The following is a 21,805-nucleotide window of genomic DNA, read 5'->3' as shown; positions in this document are numbered from 1 at the left end:
ATTTTCCCCTGGAACCTGATTCATCAGATGTTTGGGACTACGACTCCTATCAGCCCCAACCGGCTATGATCAAGGATACAGACATACATTTTGTCCACAGCAGTTGACAAAAAACTTCACTTTGGAAGTTTCGCTTAAATTTTCGGGGGGATAGCAAGCGTCCCACCGTTGCAGAACCACAAACCTATTGCGACACCAGCTTCCATCAGGTGCATGCAAACAACACAGTGACGTGGAAACAAGTGAATTACGAAAACAGACACGGCGTTCATTTTTTTCGCAATATGATTTATTACAAGGTGCGGCTTCTGCTGCCGCCAGTGACGTCCGAACTGTGCTAAATACTGCAAATTTTATAAAATAATGCAATTTTCTGTGTGTGTGTGTGTTTCTGCTGCATACGAACACACACTCCGTGAGATAATCCGTAAAGTAATAATATTCCACGAGACAACCTGCGCCCTGCGGAGCTCCGGGATCCCGTCAATTCGCCTGCCTCGCTTCGCCGATGGGCTCGCCGTTCCTCGGAGAAACAAAACGTCTCTATGGTTGGCTACGCGTCGTAAAACGGAAGCGCGTGATTTTACGGCGGGGCTGCGATTGGCTGGACCGCCGGCAAGCGTGCAAGAAGGAGGAGGAGGGCCGCCGGAAGTGGCCTGCGCGCGTGAGTCCTTGGCGGAAGAGCGGTGCGTCCACGTGGGGAGGAAGAGCGGAGCGTGCTGCGCTTAGGTGGGAGATCCTGTTAGAGTCGGAAGGGATCCCGAGGGTCATCTAGCCCGACCCCCTGCAATGCTGCTTGCAGGGGCTTGCCTCGCCTTGCAGGCGCCTGGAGCCCGTGTGGGCTGGGAGGAGGAGGGGCGGGGGTCGTGGTTGCGGCTTCAGCCTTGCTGTGCTTCTTTGCAAAGCCCCGGGTTGGGCGCCTGCTTCTGAACCTCCCTTGAACCTCCTGGCTGTTTATGGAGCGGGAGTGTGTTGGGAAATACGTGGCTCTTAGCTTGGGGTGTGGAACGCACTTACTTGCGAGTAAACCCCATTCAACTCGGTGAGGCTTACTCCTAAGGCGATGCGTGCTATTAAAACGACCCACTTCCTCATATGTTGGTTTTTGCCGTTGATTATGAAGTCATACTAAATACAGTGGTACCTCAGGTTACAGACACTTCAGGTTACAGACTCCGCTAACCCAGAAATATTACCTCGGGTTAAGAACTTTGCTTCAGGATGAGAACAGAAATCGCGGCTGCAGCGGGAGGCCCCATTAGCTAAAGTGATATCTCAGGTTAAGAACAGTTTCAGGATAAGAACGGACCTCCAGAACGAATTAAGTTCTTAACCTGAGGTACCATTGGTTTTTTTTTTTTACAGGGGCAGGTTTTTGTCCCTACACCCGAAGCACTGTGGTTTGTTGTTATTTTTTAAAGAAACACAACGAATGTTGGAAGCACAAGATTCAGATCGCTTTTTGGGTTTTTCGAGGCTAGGCAGTGTCGCTGTGCACATTTTGGGAAATGGTGTGGGAGAAGAAAAGCTTTTGAGGAAGGTAGCAGCATCAAAAGTTTGGGGTTTAGGCTTTTGCAACACTGCCACTGCAGAGTGGTCATTTTCCCACCCAAAATTGCCAGGAGCCTCAAGTACCTGGTTGGGGAGGGGCCCTGGTCCCTAGGGACTAAAAATAATTGGTGTTACATGGTGTTGGTTTCAAGGTTGCATAGTTGGGACAATTCTCTGCCCTTCATAGAACCTTAATACTACAGTCGTTGCAGCAGCAAAAGTCATATCTAAGGCTGTCTCCCTTAATGTAATGTCCTCTAGATACTCTTGACTACAGTTTTCATCACTCCTGATCGTTGGCCTTGCAGGCTTGGGCTGATGGGAATCAATAGTTCAAAACTTCTAGAGGACACCAGGAGGGAAGGCTGGTTTAAGGGCTGAAGAGTAGCTCTTATATAATCGTTTAACAGTTTTCATTACCTAAAAATGAAATTTTTACTATACTGAAGAGTAAATAACACTTCAGTATAAGTTTAGTGTAATATTTAAGTTGAAAGTGGTGTAAGGAAGATAGTGGTGGGTGAAGAAATAGCTGTTCCCCTTCTCCCTTTTTTAAAAATAAAAAAAACAGTACTTGCTATATGCCCTTTCACAACACTGATACAATGCCTGTGATGATTTGAGTATTTAGGTAAGGTTTTGGTTCACTTTCATGAGCCAAATGATGAAGTTGTACCATTATGGTTCAAGCTAAAGGTTGCTTGAATAGTACTTCATTTCTTAATTTCACCTTTTGTTGGAATAAAGTTGTGTTGTATAACGGAATTGAAATGTAGGGAGTCTTATTCATTTACCAGGTGTCTTAGACCAGGGGGCGGCAAAGTTTACCTCACCTGGGCCAGTTCACTCTAGTGAAGATTACTCTGTGGGCTGGAGCACCTGCGCCCGCGATTTTCTGCGTCTGCCCAGACGTAATTTCCAGCACCACAGAAGTGAGTCCCCGCACCGTGCTGCGCCAGTTTAGTGCAGCGAGCAGGGACTCAAGTGGGTGGCTTGGTTCGGGGGCAGTTAAATGACCCCCATGGGCTGCTTGTGGCCCATGGGCCTTAGGTTGCCGTCTCTTAGACTCATGGTGGCCCTTGGCAGACTAGTACCTTCCTACTCCCTCATTTAGCTCATGAATGTGGTAGACTTGCTGTCTAAAACTACAAGTACAGTGGTGCCTCGCAAGACGAAATTAATCCGTTCCGCGAGTCTCTTTGTCTTGCGGTTTTTTCGTCTTGCGAAGCACGGCTATTAGCGGCTTAGCGGCTATTAACGGCTTAGCGGCTTTAAGAAAAAGGAAACAAACTCGCAAGAACTCGCAAGACGTTTCGTCTTGCGAAGCAAGCCCATAGGGAAATTCGTCTTGCGGAACGACTCAAAAAACGCAAAACCCTTTCGTCTAGCGAGTTTTTCGTCTTGCAAGGCATTCGTCTTGCGGGGCACCACTGTACAGTGGTACCTCGGAAGTCAAATGGAATCTGTTCTGGAAGTCTGTTCAACTTCCAGAATGTTCGGAAATCAAGACACGGCTTCCGATTAGCTGCATGAAGCTACTGCAGCCAGTTGGAGCTGCATTAGACATTTGGGTTCCAAAGAACGCTCACAAACCAGAACACTCACTTCCAGGTTTGCGGCATTCGGGAGCCAAAACCAAGGTATGACTATCTGTTTGATTCATATGCAATAGTACCTCGGTTTTTGAGCGTCTCAGAAGCCGAACATTTCAGATGCCAAAAACCTGGAAGTAAATGCTTTTGTTTTCGAACACCTCGGAAGTGGAATGGCTTCTGCTGCATGTTTTTCAATTTCCTCCATTGAATTTGCAGCCAGCCCTTTTGTGCCTCAGTTTTTGAACATTTTGGAAGTCAAACTTCCAGAACGGATTACGTTCGAGAACCAGTGTACCACTGTATTGCAGCTGCTGTGTGGAAGCCACAGGAACAGCTAAGGAATCAAATATATCTGTGCATCTAGTTTTTGCATGGTTGGTGCAACTGAAATGTGAAAAAAGATTTTTTTTTATGGGAGAAAAAAATCTCTTGTTAACAGGAATTTTATGAGGATTAAATGACTGTTTGATTTCAATATCCTAAAAAACCCAAACTCAAAACCTAACATCTTATGCCTTCAAGGTAACTGATCTTTTGAAAAGTATTTTGGATGATGCAGATTAATACATGATGACGCTAGTGAATGCATGCAGTGAAATGAATGGCACAAGTCTAGAGTGATTCAAGCGCTACAGAGATATATAGGAGTGCTGTTGATTTTCATGAATTCTTTATTGAACAGAAGAGAGTCATGTCGTATCGAGGAAGAGGTGGTGGTGGAAGCTTCAATCGTGGCGGTGGCAGCTTCAATAGAGGTGGTGGCAGCGGCGGCTTCAGTCGAGGTGGCGGTGGCTTCAATAGAGGTGGACGGGGTGGTGGAAGAGGTGGATTTGGCCGTGGAGGTGGTGGACGAGGAGGTTTCAACAGATCATATGACCAAGGACCTCCAGAAAGTGTAGTCAGTAAGTTACACTCATTTCTTAATGTACATTAAATAAAATGTTTTGATCCTGACTTTGAATTCCTGATCTCAATATGTTTCCCTTTTTTATTTACAGTCCTGGGAGAGTTTATGCACCCCTGTGAAGATGACATTGTTTGCAAATGTGTGACTCAGGAGAGCAAAGTACCTTATTTCAATGCACCTGTCTATTTAGAAAATAAGGAACAGATTGGGAAAGTGGATGAAATCTTTGGGCAGCTCAGAGACTTTGTATCCTTTAGTTGTGTACTTTTGAATGTTTGCAGAAGATAAATTACTGGCATTTTCTCTCTCTTTAATTTTCTAGTGTTCCATAATCTAGAACCTAATTCCAGTATATCTTTTAAGATTAATCTCAGCCTTGTATTTTAACAGTTTACCTGGTTTTCTGTAGTTCATTCAAGCAAATGGGCTGTTGGAGAAGGGGTGAAATGCAACCCCACACATTACCTTTGCACCCAGCATAGAAACTTTTTTTGTGGTTAGCCTGTGTTTTTACTCATGCAAGGGGCTTGTACAGAGATGGAGTCATATGTCTGCCATCCCATCCTATGAGTATAAAGCAGGCTAGTAAAAAAAAATTTTTTTGCAGGCATAATTTTGTCAGCTGATTTACAAAGTTAGTTTGTTGGGATCCCCATTTGGTTTCTCTGTGGGGGAAGACAAAGCTTAATGTCCACATAGGGATGTGTGTAAGAGCATCTCCACCCCCATCATTCAGTTTGGACACTGAGATCCAGCTCCAAGGTTCTTCTGGCAGTTCCCTCACTGCGAAAAGCAAAGCTACAGGGAACCAGGCAGAGGGCCTTCTCAGCAGTGGTGCCCTTCCTGTGGAATGCTCTTCCATCAGATGTCAAAGAGATAATTTCTAATATAAATGACAAAAAAGCTGTAATAAGACTCAAACGTTACTTGAGGCACTTTTCATCCATATGAAAAGAATTGGACATGCATTTAATGTAATCTTTCCTAAACAAGTCAAATAGTATTTTTCAGTCAAATTGTCGGAAAACATGAAAGCTGCTTCCTTCAAAAAGTTGCAAAAGGTAAAGTACCTATTAACCAGCGTTTCAAAATTCTGAACTTGGATAAGGTGCATGAAAGCTCTCATACCATGGGGTGTATGAAGGCTTACCTTCTAAATGCATGTGCAGTAAGTATTAATGGTATGTAAGGAGTCCTTGTGTGTATATGTTTGCGCATGTGTGTGCGCGCGCATGTCTGCCAATTGCAAAATTATAGTGTACACCAGGGGTTGTCGGCCTGGTCCTTACTGCCCACTAGTGAGCGTTTCTAGGTGGGTGGTAGGGGATTCTATGGCACAAGCTGAATCCTCCTTCCATTGAGCACTGGTGGGCGGTAAGGAAATTTTACCATCAAGAAAGATGCATTAGTGGGCGGCAGGCATAAAAAGATTGACTACCCCTGGTGTAGACCTATTGTTAGCCTTATTCATTTAAACAGGTTGGACCCAGAGTTTCCCTTCCAAGAATGGAAAGGTTCCCTTTGCGAAAGGAACTGACAAGAGATCTGGCAGAAGTTCCTGCTGGAGGAAGGGACGTTGATTTTTGTCCATTTTACCCACCCTTTGCACCAGCTCCCACCCTGTTTGATAGCTGTTCTCTCCCAACCCTCCAAAGCAGTTTTTCAGGAGCCGGGGCTGCTGCAGAGCAAAGAAGGGATTAGCAAAAATCCCATGAGTAGAGTTCACATTGTGGCCCCTCTTCATCCAAGCCATAGGGTATTCTTGCTGCTAAGTGACAGGGCACATTGAGATGATGTTCACCTTGTTTATTCGCTTGGATTCAGCTACCACAACAGTCAAGCCCAACATTTTGAGACTGGACTGGGATCCAACATTTTGGACCCTCTGCTGGCTTCTGCCAATGAGCATCCTGTCAGCAGCACTGCATATTTGGTGAACAGAAGGGGGAGGGCTCCATCCACAAGCCTTATGAGGAACGACTGAGGGAGTTGGGTATCCTTAGCCTGGAAGAGAGCAGACTGAGAGGAGATACGATATCCATCTTCATATAACCAAAGGGTTGTCACATGGAAGATGAAGCAAGCTTGTTTTCTCCTGTTCCTGAGGCAGGATATTTGTTTCTTTGGTTTTAAATAGAAGTAAAACTATATACGTATGTAATATCAGTGTTCAATTGCTGTTACAGGTTCTTATTCTTATATGTAAGCTTCCTTGAGTCCTGTCAGAGAAAAAGGCAAGAAATAAATAAATATCATTATGGTGCTGTGAAACTTGATATGTATAGCATTTGTTTCAGTGGGACTTGGTGATGACTTTTCATGGATCAAGAAAGCAGTGAAACATAGGGTTACAGCAACACCTAGTTCTAATATTAGCTGTTAAATCTACAGTAAACTTGCTTACTCTAACTTTTAAGTTATATACACATGTAAGAAAGGTTTTGGACGAAACCTAATCTCGGCCTTTCCCTCCCCCCCCCCCCGCAGTTTTATATCGATCCAGCAAAATTGCTCCCTCTGCAGAGATTTTTGCCAAGGCCTCCAGGTGAAAAAGGACCTCCGAGAGGTGGAAGAGGAGGCCGTGGTGGAAGAGGAGGTGGCAGAGGTGGAGGTGGCAGAGGGGGAGGTAGGTATTGTTGTCTGGATGCATGCAATAAGGTGGTAGAGATCTCTCTCTCTCCCCCCCCATAAAAAAGTTTGAAAATCCAGGTCTGGAAGCAAGATGTTCCTGATGGTTTTGGAAGTTGTACTACCTCATTGCTGTCATAAAATATACCTATGTTTTATTGTGCTTTTAATTATTTTTTATTGTGCTTTTAATATTCTGTTGGGAGCCGCCCAAAGTGGCTGGGGGAAACCTAGCCAGAAGGGCCGGGTATTATTATTATTAATTAATTAATTCATTACCTTCTGCTTTCATTTTCCAGGTGGTTTCAGGGGTGGCAGAGGTGGTGGAGGGTTCAGAGGAGGACGAGGTGGTGGAGGTGGCCGAGGATTTAGAGGTAAGTATAATGGCAACATTATGGAATTAATTACCTATGGTACTGTTTCTTGCAGTATAGCTATGCAATATTCAGCTACCTTTCTCTTATTGTGACTTAGGTAATTGTTTTAAACCTGTTTCAGAAAACGTAGGGTTTCTTGGAAATTTATCAAGAGCTCCTGATCCTTACTGGATGATAGGTTTTCTTAATAGTTTTTTCACAAGTACCTATTTCCCCCCAGCAATGTGCAACCAGAGGAGAGTGTTGGATGTGCTCTGTGGTGCATGTTGAGTTCATGCACAGGGCACTGGTGATGCTCCAAGGATCTGGTAAGGGGTCCTGTGAAATTCTGTACAACATACAGCATAACCCCGTAGTGAATGAACAGAGGAGTCATCTGCAGTGTGGACAGTGTTTGTTGATGGTAAAAAGCTTTAAAACTACCAGGAGTAGAGTCAAGGCCATCGGTATCATGCATTATTATTATTATTATTATTATTTATTTATTGAATTGATATCCGGCTCTTCCTCCCCAAGGAGCCCAGGGTGGCAAACAATTCCAAAACAGAAGCAAAGCAAAAATGTTTTAAACCATGGCAAAGCTCCCGGTGAGGATATGATTCCTCCTGAGGTGTTTAAACTAAATGCCCAGTGGTGGGCTGCTATTTTGGCCCAACTTTTTACGGTAATAAATGATATATGCAAAATCCCAGAAAACTGGAAACTGAGCCTGGTAGCCCCCATCTATAAGAAGGGAGACCCCCAAGACCCCTCAAACTATCGCCCCATAAGTCTCCTGGACATTGTGTATAAACTTTATACTCGCTACCTGCTAAATAAACTGGTTGACTGGGCTGACCACTCTAACCTGCTTAATCCGGAACAGGCAGGGTTTAGAAAGGGCCATAGTACAACAGGCCATTGTTTGGTACTACAGACAATGATAGATAAGTATACAAAGGTACATAAGAGCAAACTTTTTGTGGCTTTTGTAGATCTCACATCCGCTTTTGATTCAATCTGTAGGGACAAATTATGGCAAAAACTATATGAAACAGATATTGATAGACGACTTCTCAAAATACTTAGAGAGTTACATTCAGACACCACAGTTAAAATCAGAACTGGGATGTCAGGCAACTATACTGACCCACTGCCACTGGGGAAAGGGGTTAAACAGGGCTGTTTGTTAGCGCCGTTCCTCTTTAATTTCTATATAAATGACATTGTTCAACATATGGCAAAGTATAAGTCATCAGCTCCTGCCCTGGAAGGCAAACACCTGAATATATTACTATATGCTGATGACATGGCTGTCATGGCACTTACTCGAAGGGGCCTACATAGCATGCTGGAGGGGCTCGCAGCTTATTGTTCCCAAAACTCTCTAAAGATAAATTATGACAAAACAAAAATTGTGGTATTTACTAGAGCTCGCCACACATTTAGATGGTCTTTAGATGAACACAAAATTGAACAGTGTCTTTTTTTTAAATATCTTGGTATCACTTTCCAAGCTACATCTAGCTGGCTTGCCCACTTCAAGACTGTAGCCCTTCTAACACGTAGGACAATCGGTGCTCTGCTCAGCTTTTTTTATTCGAGGGGAGGGCAACTGGTGATCCCGGCACTAAAAGCTTTTGTTGGAAAAGTGATTCCCCAGATGCTATATGGAGTAGAACTCTGGGGATGGAATCAGAAGCTGTTAGAACGGCTTGAAATCTTCCAAAATTTTTACCTCAGAAGAATTCTAGGCCTCCCTCAGAGTACTCCGGCAGCTCTCCTAAGAGTGGAAGTAGGATTACCTTCTGTGTCTGCCAGGGCCCACTTAAGATTCCTGCGTTTTTTCACCAACCTCACAGATGCCCCGAACACCTTATTGGCTAAACAAGCCTTTGTATCATTACAAAATAATACTACTTGGCATAAAAACCTACTAGATATCCTATCCAGATACAATCTACCTGAGTTTAATACCCTCAAATTGTGGAGCCCTGATAAAGTTCGGGAATGGATCTTTGAAAAAGACGCCTTTTTGGACTCCACAAAGATAAAAAACTCTGGGTTTTCCTACTGGTTTCCCCGAGTAAAAGCAGTCAAAATCTGTGCCAACTACTTGGTGGAGATCACTGATCCCAACCTTCGGAGAGCTTTTACTATGGCACGGTTTCAAACACTGCCAACTGCATATCTGACCGGTAGATTCACAAAAACCTCAGTAGAACATCGTTTATGCCCTTGCCTTATGAAAATTAAAGAGGATCTTACACATTACCTCCTCTATTGCCCCATCTACTCGGGCTTTAGAGACGCATTGCTGCAAATTATACCCAACTCTATAACCAATCCTGAAGATAGAGTAAAATTTTTGTTAGTTGATGCAAACCCACGTATTACCCATGTGGTAGCGGTTTTTGTGATGAAGGCCATGAAAGCCAGGGAAAGATTTATGGATGACAATGTAAAGACCCCTTCACCGTCTGTCTAACTCGTTGCTTGTTTTCCCTCTCTTTCTATTTTGTGGGATGAAGGTTTTGTTGGCGTAGTATGTAATGAATTTTAATATTTTTTAACTATTGTTGTGTTGATGTTTGTGTACAGGCATGGTCCTCACAATAAACGGATTTGATTTGTTTTAAACCGATTACAGCATTTCAAAAACAATTACAATGGTAAAGGTCTAAAAGCAGTTACACCTAGAAACATACTTGATCCAATGATATTGAGGTTGGCAGCAACAATATTCTTCAGCCACCAAATCCCCGGGTCAACAGAAATGTTTTCAAATTTGCCCTGAAAGTTTATAATGATGGAGACAGGTGAGGTGCAGAGGTCCAGCTACTCCAGGAGGACATGCTGTTGTTTGGCTAGGCGCTCCAAGCTGAGCATATTCTCTTACCTGAATTTGTCAAGGCACTAACAGTTAATTAATATTTAGGAAGATGCCCATTTTGATGTTCCCACATGTAGGATGTTGCTACGTTGGGGCATTGTAACAGCAATACGGAAGGAGTCTTGCAAGTGTTTGTAACAGTGTTGTTACTACTGTTGGTAGTAATCCTGCGCAAAGGCGCTTATGGTAGTGATGGGAAACACTTGGGAGCCCCATTTCATGTTACTTTTCTGGGAGATCCTCACATGTGAAGCTGGCCTTGGATAGAATACCCAGCCAAACTTCTACCAGTAAATGGTAGAATGTTATCTATAGTGCTTCAGTGGAATGTTAAAACCACAAATGCAGATGTCTACGATATTGCTGGCACTACAACAACAACCTACCCTTTCGTTATAAAACTTGTTGCGTTTTTCCAGGCTAGATGGGAATGATGATCTGATTTGTGTTTTTCTTTCAAATTAGGCAGAGGACGTTAAGTGAAGAAGTCTGGGAAATTCCAAGTTAATGGTTTCATCTTCAGAATATGAGAGATCTTTTATGAACTTGAATGCCGTAAAGTGGACTTTTAATACGTTATTGTCTAAAGGAGCGAAGTACTCCCACACATGTTCCTGGATTTCTGCTGAGATGGACCAATTTCAGATCTACAGATACTTCTCTTGAAATCCCCTTGGACCTCTTGTGCTCTTGACATTAAATAGAATGTTGTTTTTAAACACTTTTTATGAGCTATATTTTTTTAGTCAAAAACTCATCTTGAAGTTGGGAAACCAGTGACTTCCTAAACAATAACAGAAGATGGTCTGCTCAATATATTTTTTATTATCCGTCTTTGTATTTTGGTTTTTGTCAATCTTCAAATAGTGTTTCACGGATTCATACAAAATTGTATCAAAACAACTTGAATATGCTTTCGTAGTTATATTTAACTTGGCTGTCTAATGAATGATATGTCTAAATGACAAAAGTTTTCTTGTTTTTTAAAAATAAAATTGGTAATAACTTAAGTTTGAGCTCAAAAGTATAATTGATGAGCATTTTTGCTAAATTCATTTTTCCATTCACACATCACAGTAAACCGTAGTTAATGGTTTATTGTGTACACATCTAAGAGGGCCTTTTAGTTACGATCCGTTGCTTGGTGTTATGTCCAAACCAAGCATCATGGTTTGTTTCACTCCCAGCAAACCATAATATGTAGCCGTGGTTTGTTCTTGACTTACTTATTATGGTTTGTTTGGGAGTGAAACAAACCAAGATAATCTGGTTTGAATGTACCATAATAACTTGGAACCAGCAGGGAGGAAAGAAACTGGCATTATTTCACTCATACACAGCTATCCAAAATATGTGGTTGGCCTCTTGGCTGCTTGTGCCATCAGGTCCCAGTCTGTGTGTCACACATCAAGTGCTCTCCCCTGGATGTTTTTATGAATGCCATTCCACCAATGAAACTTCGAAGAGTTTCAGCTAGGAGTCTTTTCCAGCCATACCTGGAGTTGCTGAGGATTGAATCTTGGGCCTCAACTCAGCCATTGAGCTACAGTCCTGATATAGATAATGGACTCCATGGACAAATAATCAAAGTTGATGCTCTTAAAGCAGATACATTACAGGTATTCCGAGTTGGGATTTCAAATCAGGATGTGAATCTTCAACCTCTTCTTGCAAATACAGTGGTACCTCAGTTTAAGAACAGTCTTGTTTACGAACAATTTGGTTTACGAACTCCGCAAAACCGGAAGTAGTGTCCCGGTTTGTGAACTTTACCTCGGTCTAAGTACGGAATCCGAATGGTGGAAGGGCACTGGCAGCGGCAGGCCTCATTAGGGAAAGTGCACCTCAGTTTAAAAATGGTTTTGGTTTAAGAACGGACTTCCGAAACGGATTAAGTTCGTAAACCGAGGTACCACTGTAGATTGAGATGTGTTTTGCCCCGTCTTTTGCAATAGTGGGGTTTTTTATAGTTATTGTTTTGCTTAATAGCTTTTAAAAACTTGGTTCAGAATTCTCAAATGCAAACATACACATGATGAACAATCAACTCCTGCCGGGTTTTTTGAAACATTAAAAAAAGAAAATATGAAGTCCAAAGTGTGGGGCCTATGCAGCCGCTAATCTCTTTAGTAATAAGGCCATGAACCGTAAGGATCTTGTTAAAAATGCGCTTGCAGCTCTGTGCTGTTCTTTGTTGAGCTAACAAGCCTTCCCCTTTCATAGTTTGGGAATGTAAACCCCTTTGCTCTTGAGTGGAAATCCATTTGGGAGCTTTTCAGCAGGGAAGAACTTTTATAGTCAGTTTTGCAGGACAAGGATCTGCCTACAAAAGCTGGGGATGTGTGTGTGTTTCGAATGGCCATTTACAGGATAACCCTGGAGGGTGTTTTTCTAATTTTCTTTCCCCTGCAATGTTTTTGAATGATTCTGCTAACTTTTCGGAAAGTGAAAATGAACCTCATTCGGCCTTTTCACAGACTGAGCACAACATAGTTGCAGCTTATTTGATAACAGCAGGTATGAATGTTGATGGAATTTGTGGCAGGGGGATGACAAACCAGGATTTAAGACTTGGAATAGAGGCATTCTGTGTTGTGCAAGTGCAAAAAAAAAGCTGTTAATTGATTTTTGTCCAGCGTTTTCTAAAGATAGGTAAGATTTAGAACAATCAAATGTGAAATGATAAAACTATGACCTTAAACAAGTATTGAACATGCACATTAAGGGTGCAATTCCCTATATGCATATATGTGGAGTGGATATGACTCAGATGGCACATGTTAACTTGCAAAAGAAATGTAATTTATTTAGATTTGCAAAATGATGTGTTTGTCACTGTTTTGGGAGCCATTTATCATAAAGATAGAAGGTTGGACCTGGACGTAGTCTTGCTTAGAGTAGGCTAACTGAAATCATGGCTAACTTTAAGTCCCAATGGCCTCTGTTTGTCTACTGAACATTAATGGCTTTGTCTCCAACCCGTAGCTTTGAGGAATAAAAAGTATGCAGGTTTATTGGCTCTCAGCCCTATGTTTACTTCTCCATATGAAGTTCTTTGTTTGTTAGTTCTAGGCTGGAATGGTCTGAGAGCACAGAGAGTTCACCATTTTGCATTCCTCTCTGCCTTGTTCTTGGTTTTGGGGTCCTCTGCTGCAGCCACAAGTGGCAGCCAGTGAATGATTAAACAATACAGCCTCAAAACTATCCTCAAGAAGCAAGTGGCTTGTTATTTCAACAGCTCTAACTCCATTTCCCATAGCAGTGGTTATGGAATATATTTTAAAAACAACATTGTGCATGGATTGGCCATAATTGATTTCCACCTAATATAATCTTACGTACATTTTATGGGAGATGTTGGAATTGCTCGTGAGGGAAAAGCTCCAACTATAGGTCCTTGTTTCAGCTATATGTTTTGTTGAAGACTTGTATCTATATTGGATACTCAGAAATAACATTTGTTCCCTAGATGTGCTCTAGGTCAGTAAAGGAGGTGGCCAGTGTGAGCAAGAATTCTCTTTAAAGATTGTGTAGCTTATTATTACATGTACAACAAGCATTGTCATGAGTTTTGCTTCTAAAAGAGCCTGTTGCATAGTCTCAAAAAGGCTAGAGCATCTCTATTTTGGCTGAAGCAGTGGCTGTACTGGGAGATCTGGAGAGCTATTTTATGCAGCAAAGCAACGGAGGAGGTCATAGATGCAAAGGCTGCCTCCTGTCATCAATATAAGATTCCACATTCTGTGAGTAGGTGGTGGTTTTACTATAGGTCGAGTATATTGCATTAACTTTTTTCAATTAAATAATTTTTTAGAAAAGTTTTTTAAAAATTCAAATTCTTACAGTGCTATATTTTTAATGGATGCTTTTCATTGTAGCAGTTTGATCATAAATGCTTCGACCTATTTTGCTTAAAGATGTCACTCTCGGCCAGTCTTATCACGATAAATTGAGTCACAGTTTTCTTACAGGCAAATCTTTTCCTTCTAAGGGAAGACTCACTGAGCAGTATAGTCAATGTGACAGCGTATAACAAATGCAATACCATCTGAGAGTTAATCTTACTGCCAGAGTGCTCAAATTTTAGTCACTATTACTTTTATATTCACAAACTGAACACATGACAAAATTCTACAACTTTTCTGTTTAAATGCACTTTTTGCAATAGGAATGCTGAACATGTTCTGTTATCTTCTGGGCTTGTGTCTTATGTTACTTTGTGTAGGAGGAGAAAATATATAGATACACTGAGTACCCACTGATGGTCTGACACCTTATAATAAACAGTAGCGTATATGCTGATGAAGAAGTAATGTTTTATTGTTGCTCTATTTGCTTCAGACTGTATTGCCTTAGACGAAAAAGCTTCAAAGAAAGCAAGGAGCTGTTTTCTGAAGTGCAACTCCATGTTGATGCAAATTAGATGTCACCAACCTTTTTGGACCTGTGGGCACATAGTGATGCTTTGTTGATTCTTACTGCTGAAAATAGGGCTTGATGATCATAGAATTGTAGAGATGGAAGGGGCCTAATAGTCATCTAGTCCAACCCCTGCAGAAATCTTTTTGCCCTACATAGGGCTCAAACCCATGACCCTGTGATCAAGAGTCTCATGCTCTACCGACTTTCCCACTGATGAACTTGTTAAACTCTTTGATTGTGTTCCTAAAGGGTATAGATTCAGTGATGGGATGGTTCCTGCTTATTGATTTGTACACAGGACCATGATTTATTTTGACTGCTTTGGATAAGCTGCAGGATCCAAATGCTTTTTAAAGGCAGCCCTATATAGAACATACTACAGTAATCCAGTCTTGAGGAAAGCAGGACATATGTTGGGTACAATATTGCTGAATGCATGAATAATTCTGAGTTGGAAAGGGTTGAGGCAAAGAAAACTATCCATCCATTTTCAAAACAAACAAGAGCTTTGTATAAAAGCATGCAACACAACATTATAAGACTATATTAACATTAGCATACATTTCCAAGTTTTATAGAAATGTTAAAAAAACAATGCCTTGCTGAGTTATGGATACCCTTAATAAATTAGCCATAATAGAGTTTTTGGTTTTTTCCCAGAATGCCAATGTTAATTATTTGCTATTGTTTAGTTTCCCTTTTTGGTCTTTTAACAGGAGTCGTAAGTCTTCTGAGTAACATAGTGGTCCTAGGCATCTTTGTTAAGTATAAGGAACTTCGAACAGCAACCAATGCCATTATTATTAACCTGGCTTTCACTGACATCGGAGTGAGTGGGATTGGCTATCCCATGTCTGCAGCTTCAGATCTGCATGGAAGCTGGAAATTTGGCTATGCAGGCTGCCAGGTACTTGGAAGTTAGAAATTAAAGACCAAAGCGTGTTTGTGTTTATCCCTGTTCCAGCTAAAGTGCACATAAGGCCTTTGGTTGATTTGATTGACATCCTATGCCCTTTTAAAATGTGGGGTTTTGGGGGGAGGGGGTGACTGGGTTGTTTTTTCGATTATATATTTGGTGGTTTTATATTTTTATTTTGTTCTGTGAACCGCCCTGAGACCTCCAGGTATAAGAGGGCAGTATTGATTGATTGATTTGAATGCATGTAAACAAGTGAGATGCCTCTAGGTCATTCCTACAATTGTTCATGTTCCATTCTGAGCACAAACAGTGATGCAGTCCTAACAGCCACTCCATATGTTACAGCAGAGGCACAGTTATTATGGAATAGGACATCCCTATTTTCAATGGAAAAATGTTGGAGGGTATGCATGCTCCCAAAGAGTGAATAGCTGATAAATAGGCTCTAGAGAAATTAGTTTATGTCACAATAAATCTGTTAGCTTTTCAGATAGCACAAAGCTGTTTGGTATCTGCTACCCACAGAGCCTAGGACTTGCCGATCAGAAGGTTGGCGGTTCGAATCCCCACGACGGGGTGAGCTCCCATTGCTTGGTCCCTGCTCCTGCCAACCTAGCAGTTCGAAAGCACGTCAAAGTGCAAGTAGTTACGTAAATAGGTACCGCTCTGGCAGGAAGGTAAACGGCGTTTCCGTGCGCTGCTCTGGTTCGCCAGAAGTGGCTTAGTCATGCTAAGTTAGGGGTCCCTTTACCTTTACCCCTCTGCAAGCTGGAAATGAGGCATTTCAGAACTGTAAATTAAAACACATACTAAATTGGGCTTGCCACTAGATGGCTGCCTAGAGTAGAACGTCTGACTCCTAGCACTGTCTAGCTATTCATAACATTTTTCAGCTGTGAAAACTATTAGGGGCGACAAATGGGCAGAAGACCTGGTGGATAAGGGACCCAGCACAGGGGCAAAACACTTCACTTGCCACAGGCCCCACAGTGCCTCCAGCTAAAAGGATCAGGGAGTAGGTGAAAATAAAGAACTCTGTTGGAGAGCTACTGCCAGCTGGAACAGGAAACAGAGCTTGAGATGATGCCTTAGGCCAGAGGTTTTCAAACTTTTTGAGTCCACAGCTCCCTTGGCCAAATATGTTCTTTCTGTAGCACCCCTGTGGAGCTCAGGAGCCCAGTTATGTCACCCCTTGCCTGCCGAACTGGCAGCCTCTCATCCTTTTTCAAACACCCTCCCTTATGGAGTGTTCCCTCAGCCTCCTCTCCTCTCCCATCTCCTTGGGAGTCCTCCAGGCAGCCATTGCTGCCCCCGCCCCCCATCTCTGAAGCTCCTTAGCTCCTGGCAACCAGCATCCCCTGGCCAGCCACAGAGGCACCAATTGTCTGGGGAGCTTGTAACCAAGGCTGCTGCAACAAACAGCTGTGCAAGCCTTTGGGAGGCAGAGACGCAAGAGGGCAACAGAGGAGGGAAGGAAGGAAGGAAGGAAGGAAGGAAGGAAGGAAGGAAGGAAGGAAAGAAAGAAAGAAAAGAGGCCAGTGTTGCCTGTGGCACACTAGTTGTAAACCCACTGAGGCTGTGAAATATACTTGGAGTCGAGTGTGGATTTCATGCTCTTTATTCAGGTCATAGTAGTGAGGAATGAAAGTTTCCCCAAAATATCTGCTTTATATACATTATTTACACAATGGGTCACACGTGATTGGCTAATTCTGGGATTCTCCTGTAGGCCAATCAGGTTGCGGATTCACTTCCACCTGGAGCTGGATTGGGTGGCTCCTGTGGACCAATCATACTGCTGCATTGTTCTAGGACCAATCAGACTGCTGCATTCTGAATCCTATTGTTCTAGGACCAATCAGACTGCTGCTTTTTTGGATCCTATTCAACTCAGTACATAACAGGCTGAGTCAGACCAGTATTCTTCTCAGTATTATCAGACCAGTATTCTTCTCAGTATTATCTATGCTGGAATTGTAACAGAGAAATGTCAGATTAGTAAAAATATATAGAGGAAATGGCAATTCATTTACCAGAAAAAATAAAACAGCAAAAAAAGTATATAGATAGCACCATCCACCTATAAAAAATCACAGAATAAATCTTCAACCTAGTCTACTCTGTTGGAGAGGATGTCGGCAAATGGGGGCTTATCTCAATATGTGGTGGAGCTGCAAGAAGGTTCAATCCTTTGGGGAACTAATTATGAATGAAGTATATGTTGTTACAGGTCAAACAGTACCCTTTGGTCCCCAAATAGCATGGTTCAGCTTGTTTGCTGATGATTTAAAAGATCTAATGTAGACACTGGAAACTTGCTTGGAAAGTGTATGGAACATTTCCCTTATGGAAAAGTTATCAAAGCAACTTAAATCTCTAAAAAACATGAGACCCAAATACAATTTTTGAGGAAATTATATGTATTATATGTTTATGGCTCTCTCTGGAACAACTTGTTAAGATATAAACAGATAACAATGCTCAGCTAGCCAAAATCCAACACGGGAACTTCAGGGTTACATTTTTTTAAGCTAAACTTGATATTATTTGGGGTTGATATATGCAACAATGCATAATAACTGCAAAAATAACAGTAACAAGGATCAGAGTTCAAAACCTTTGAAAACAATGACGATTATTCCTTGAAAATGATTATATAATCTCTCCAATTTCAGATCTATGCTGCTTTAAATATCTTTTTCGGAATGGCAAGTATTGGTTTGCTTACTGTTGTTGCAATTGACCGTTACCTGACAATCTGCAAGCCACATATAGGTATGTTATATTCTTGCACAAACAAAAATATAGTCTGTTGCAACTACTGTATAAAACACAGTATAGGTTTAGGTTATATTTTATTGCCTAAACTCATGAACTGGTTTTTTCATGTAGACTTTTTGTTATAGATGCTTGAGTTGATTGTCGCTTACACACAGCAGGACCAGTTGAGCAAATAAATGCTACAGAGTTTTGCCATTTAAAGCACCAGCAGTTCTGTTTGCTTTCTTAGTGCTCTTTGGAAACTTTGTTACCCACACGGAGTTAACCAAGTCATATTTTAATAAGGTTTATGAGATCCGGCACTTGAAAAATTGAAAGGGGTGAAGACGAAAGCAGACAATCTTGGTGACCAGTTTGCATGGGGGGGGGGGTGTAGAGGGAGATTCAACTGTCATAAAACAATATATAGGTAGGTAGCCATGTTGGTCTGCTGTAGTCGAAACAAAATTAAATAAATCCTTCCAATAAATCCTTAGAGACCAACTAAGTTTGTTATTGGGATGAACTTTCGTGTGCATGCACACTATGTGTGTGTCTGAAGAAGTGTGCATGCACACGGAAGCTCATACCAATAACAAACTTAGTTGGTCTCTAAGGTGCTACTGGAAGGATTTTTTAAAAAATTGTTTTGTCATAAAACAACATAGGCTGCAGTGCAGCCACAAGGCTCAGAGCACTGATAATCTGGGAGCAGGGGAACTAAACGATGGTTTTGTGGGCAAAAGCACCATTTTAATATTTTACTTACATATCTTGCATTGGAGATCCAGCACTGAGCAAGTTGGAATAGATTACCTTTCAGGTCTTTACTAACTCTAAAATCCTATGATTAGGCACACAATGAAGCTACCTTGCTGAACCTAATCCTAAGTATGCTGCCCTGAATTCCATCATGGGAGAAAGGTGTGATACAAATGAAAATAAAGTACAGGGGTAATCCTGTTAGTGGAAGGTTCATGGTAGGTGTGGGGAACCTGTGACTCTCCAAATGCTGCTAGAGTGCATCACCCATCATCCCTGAACATTGGCCATTCAGGCTGGGGCAGATGGGACTTATCAGACCAACAGCATCTTGTGGGCGGTGATAGGTTCCCTACACCTGGTTTTGGGGAATGGTGTTTTGTCATCTCTTGTCTTTTGGGGGCCACCTTTTGATTGTAAAAAGTGCGTTAATGGAGGGGAAAATAAATGCTTCCATTTCATTAACTATATGAAGCCAGTATATAATTTGGGTATTAATATGTCTGAGGGCTTTCTTATGTAGATCTACAATAAGTGTAGATTGATTTTGTTTATACAGTTTTGTTATCATTCAAACACCGTGTTTACTTCAGTGTAAAATGTTATAAGTGACCAGGGAGAATAAACAGAGGTATCACTGTTTTGTCTCCATAGGTAGTAGACTTACTGCTAACAACTACACAGTTCTGATTCTTGCTGCCTGGATCAATGCAGTCTTTTGGGCCTCAATGCCGATTGTGGGCTGGGCAAGCTATGCCCCAGATCCAACTGGAGCTACCTGTACAGTGAACTGGAGGAAAAACGATGCGTATGTTTTGACTTGTCGGGTAGTACGTGTGTGTGTTTGTTCGTAAATTAGTACTGGGCTTGTGTCAGTGCAGCCTTACCATAAAAAGTGGCAAATATTGAGATGTTGGTGGGGAGGAAAGAGCTTCTAAAGAGGGCAAGAAAGGTTTCCAAACTATGTTTTCTCCTCCAAGAGTATAAAACATGGGTTTTTTTAAATATATTGTATTGATTTTATATTTAAATTATTTTTTATTATTTCTCTTTATAGGTTTTTTATTTTATTAAATAGCCATATTTAAAGTCTTCATAGTGCACTGTGAATAGATTGGAGTTAGAGACTCAAGAAAGTCTGACTCCCTAACTGTTGACAAGTAAACAAACCCTTGTGGGCAGTTGTGAAGGTCACAATCCTTTTTTATATTTACTCAGAAGCAAGTGCTATTGGGTTCAATGGGAAATACTCCCTATTAAGTGGGTAATAGGCTGTGTGTCTAAACTCAGCCAAAATGGAGCCATTATTGATGGGTACAGTATAAAAAAACACTTTTAGAACATGTTGCACAGTACATAAAATGTTTCACTCTAATCTTACAGTTAAACCAGGATGAAAGGTGGTGTTTTCTAGTCATCATCTTCGTATTTCCCCCCCACTTTCAGATCCTTTGTTTCTTTCACGATGTCTGTGATTGCCGTTAACTTTGTCATCCCGCTATCGGTCATGTTTTACTGTTACTTCAATGTTTCGCGAACTATGAAGCGGTACGCCAGAAGCAGTTGCCTGGAGAGCATCAACATAGATTGGTCTGATCAAGTAGATGTAACAAAGGTATGGTCATTCTGGCAGAGCTCCCTTTTCTGTTTCAGTGGGGAGGAAATCAGTTTATTTTTCACATTGAGGTGCTGAAACAAATCATCAGATCATAAGATGCTGCCTTAGACTGGATCAGACTATAGGTCCATCAAGTTCATTGGGTTGATTGGTTGTGGTTCCCCAGGGTTTTAGAAAGGGGGCTTCCCAGCCATACTAGAAGATGCTGTGGATTGAACTTGGGACGTTCTGCATGAAAAGCCGTTGCTCTACCACGGAGCTACATATGTTCATGCCAAACACAAATATGATATACTAGGGCACTGTTACCCAAACTTGGGTCTCCTGCTGCTTTGGGACTTCAATTCCCACCATCCCTGACCACTGGTCTTGCTAGTTAGAGATGATAGTAGTCAAAAAATACTGCACTAGGGGTTGCCGCCCCTGCTCATGTCACTTGACAACTCCGCCACCCCTCGCCATCCACCTTGCCAAACCAAATTCCTTCCTTTACACCTCACAAAACCAAATATCTTCACGGCTCCTTCAAGCCTCCCTCCTCCCACGTCCTCACATCTCCTCTGTGTCTCTCCATCCCTACTTCATTCCAACCTTAGATGGGCTTGTAACAAAAAACGGGGACTGGACAGAATGAAGGTCTGAGGTAACGATCAAAGAGATGCTAGAACAGAACTGAAAATATTTTGGGACATCACACTTTGTTCATTTTCCTTTACAGATGTCCGTCGTCATGATTTTAATGTTCCTGGTGGCGTGGTCACCATATTCTATCGTGTGTTTATGGTCTTCATTTGGGGATCCCAGGAAAATTTCTCCTGCCATGGCAATTATAGCGCCATTGTTTGCCAAGTCCTCCACATTCTATAATCCCTGTATTTATGTCATCGCGAACAAAAAGTAAGTGGTTCACTTCTACCACAACTTAAGAGGTGGAGATTCTGTGGGGAGAGAATGTGTTATAAATGTGAGAGTTCCAGTGTGATGCAGTGGTTAGACTGCTAGACTTGGGCGGTGAAGCTCATGGGTGGCTTTGAGCCATTCACTTCTTGGAGGTGGAATTATTGGAATTTGAGGGATTGGCACTGAATTCATGCATCCAACACTGAAAGGATTTCTCCCTCTTTCAGGTTTCGAAGGGCCATCTTTGCGATGGTCAGATGTCAAACACGGCAGGAGATCACAATCAACCATGTCTTCTTGCCAATGAGCACATCTCAAAGCACAATTACCTAAGGATGCTTTGCCTCTATGTTTACTTGCTTGCCGAATCCCTGGAAAGAAGCAAGTCTGATCTGTTTTGTGGATAGTTGGGTTACAAGGCCTTTGCTTACTTTCAAGTCATTGGACTCCATAGCTGGATCCTGTGGTAGCTATGATGGTAACAAGCACCATAT

At 42.0% G+C, this 21,805-nt stretch overlaps 2 protein-coding genes across 4 annotated transcripts; both read left to right on the top strand.

The window, feature by feature from the left end:
- Positions 1-627: 627 nt before the first annotated feature.
- Positions 628-10,960, top strand: GAR1 (GAR1 ribonucleoprotein). Of its 3 annotated transcripts, none has more exons than XM_081020417.1 (7): positions 628-729; positions 3,829-4,048; positions 4,145-4,299; positions 5,055-5,114; positions 6,541-6,664; positions 6,981-7,055; positions 10,396-10,960. In XM_081020417.1, exons 2-7 carry the CDS (start codon positions 3,838-3,840, stop codon positions 10,407-10,409), a joined length of 639 nt encoding a protein of 212 aa, XP_080876543.1. In that variant the 5' UTR covers positions 628-729; positions 3,829-3,837; the 3' UTR covers positions 10,410-10,960. The 3 variants fall into 3 exon arrangements, with proteins under 3 accessions (XP_080876543.1, XP_080876541.1, XP_080876542.1); XM_081020415.1 differs by having other exon boundaries at positions 6,541-6,679; XM_081020416.1 differs by lacking the exon at positions 628-729 and adding an exon at positions 884-1,042 and having other exon boundaries at positions 6,541-6,679.
- Positions 10,961-11,103: 143 nt separating this feature from the next.
- On the top strand, positions 11,104-21,721 carry RRH (retinal pigment epithelium-derived rhodopsin homolog). Its single transcript, XM_081020395.1, has 7 exons — positions 11,104-12,447; positions 15,069-15,259; positions 17,947-18,046; positions 19,448-19,601; positions 20,240-20,408; positions 21,130-21,308; positions 21,539-21,721. Exons 1-7 carry the CDS (start codon positions 12,342-12,344, stop codon positions 21,642-21,644), a joined length of 1,005 nt encoding a protein of 334 aa, XP_080876521.1. The 5' UTR covers positions 11,104-12,341; the 3' UTR covers positions 21,645-21,721.
- The last annotated feature ends 84 nt before the right edge of the window (positions 21,722-21,805 follow it).

The sequence above is a fragment of the Podarcis pityusensis genome, assembly GCF_964106645.2.
Source record: "Podarcis pityusensis genome assembly, chromosome: 9".
NCBI lineage: Eukaryota > Metazoa > Chordata > Lepidosauria > Squamata > Lacertidae > Podarcis > Podarcis pityusensis.
The sequence above is the reverse complement of the archived record's forward strand: the minus strand, read 5'-3'. Positions and strand labels throughout refer to the sequence as shown.

Coding starts and splice junctions, on each gene's coding strand:
- GAR1 (XM_081020415.1), top strand. CDS start 3,838: ATGTCGTATCGAGGAAGAGGTGGTGGTGGAAGCTTCAATCGTGGCGGT. Junction 4,049..4,144: donor ACCTCCAGAAAGTGTAGTCA/GTAAGTTACACT, acceptor TTTTATTTACAG/TCCTGGGAGAGTTTATGCAC. Junction 6,680..6,980: donor TGGAGGTGGCAGAGGGGGAG/GTAGGTATTGTT, acceptor TTCATTTTCCAG/GTGGTTTCAGGGGTGGCAGA.
- RRH (XM_081020395.1), top strand. CDS start 12,342: ATGTTTTTGAATGATTCTGCTAACTTTTCGGAAAGTGAAAATGAACCT. Junction 12,448..15,068: donor AGCTTATTTGATAACAGCAG/GTATGAATGTTG, acceptor GTCTTTTAACAG/GAGTCGTAAGTCTTCTGAGT. Junction 20,409..21,129: donor ATCAAGTAGATGTAACAAAG/GTATGGTCATTC, acceptor TTTCCTTTACAG/ATGTCCGTCGTCATGATTTT.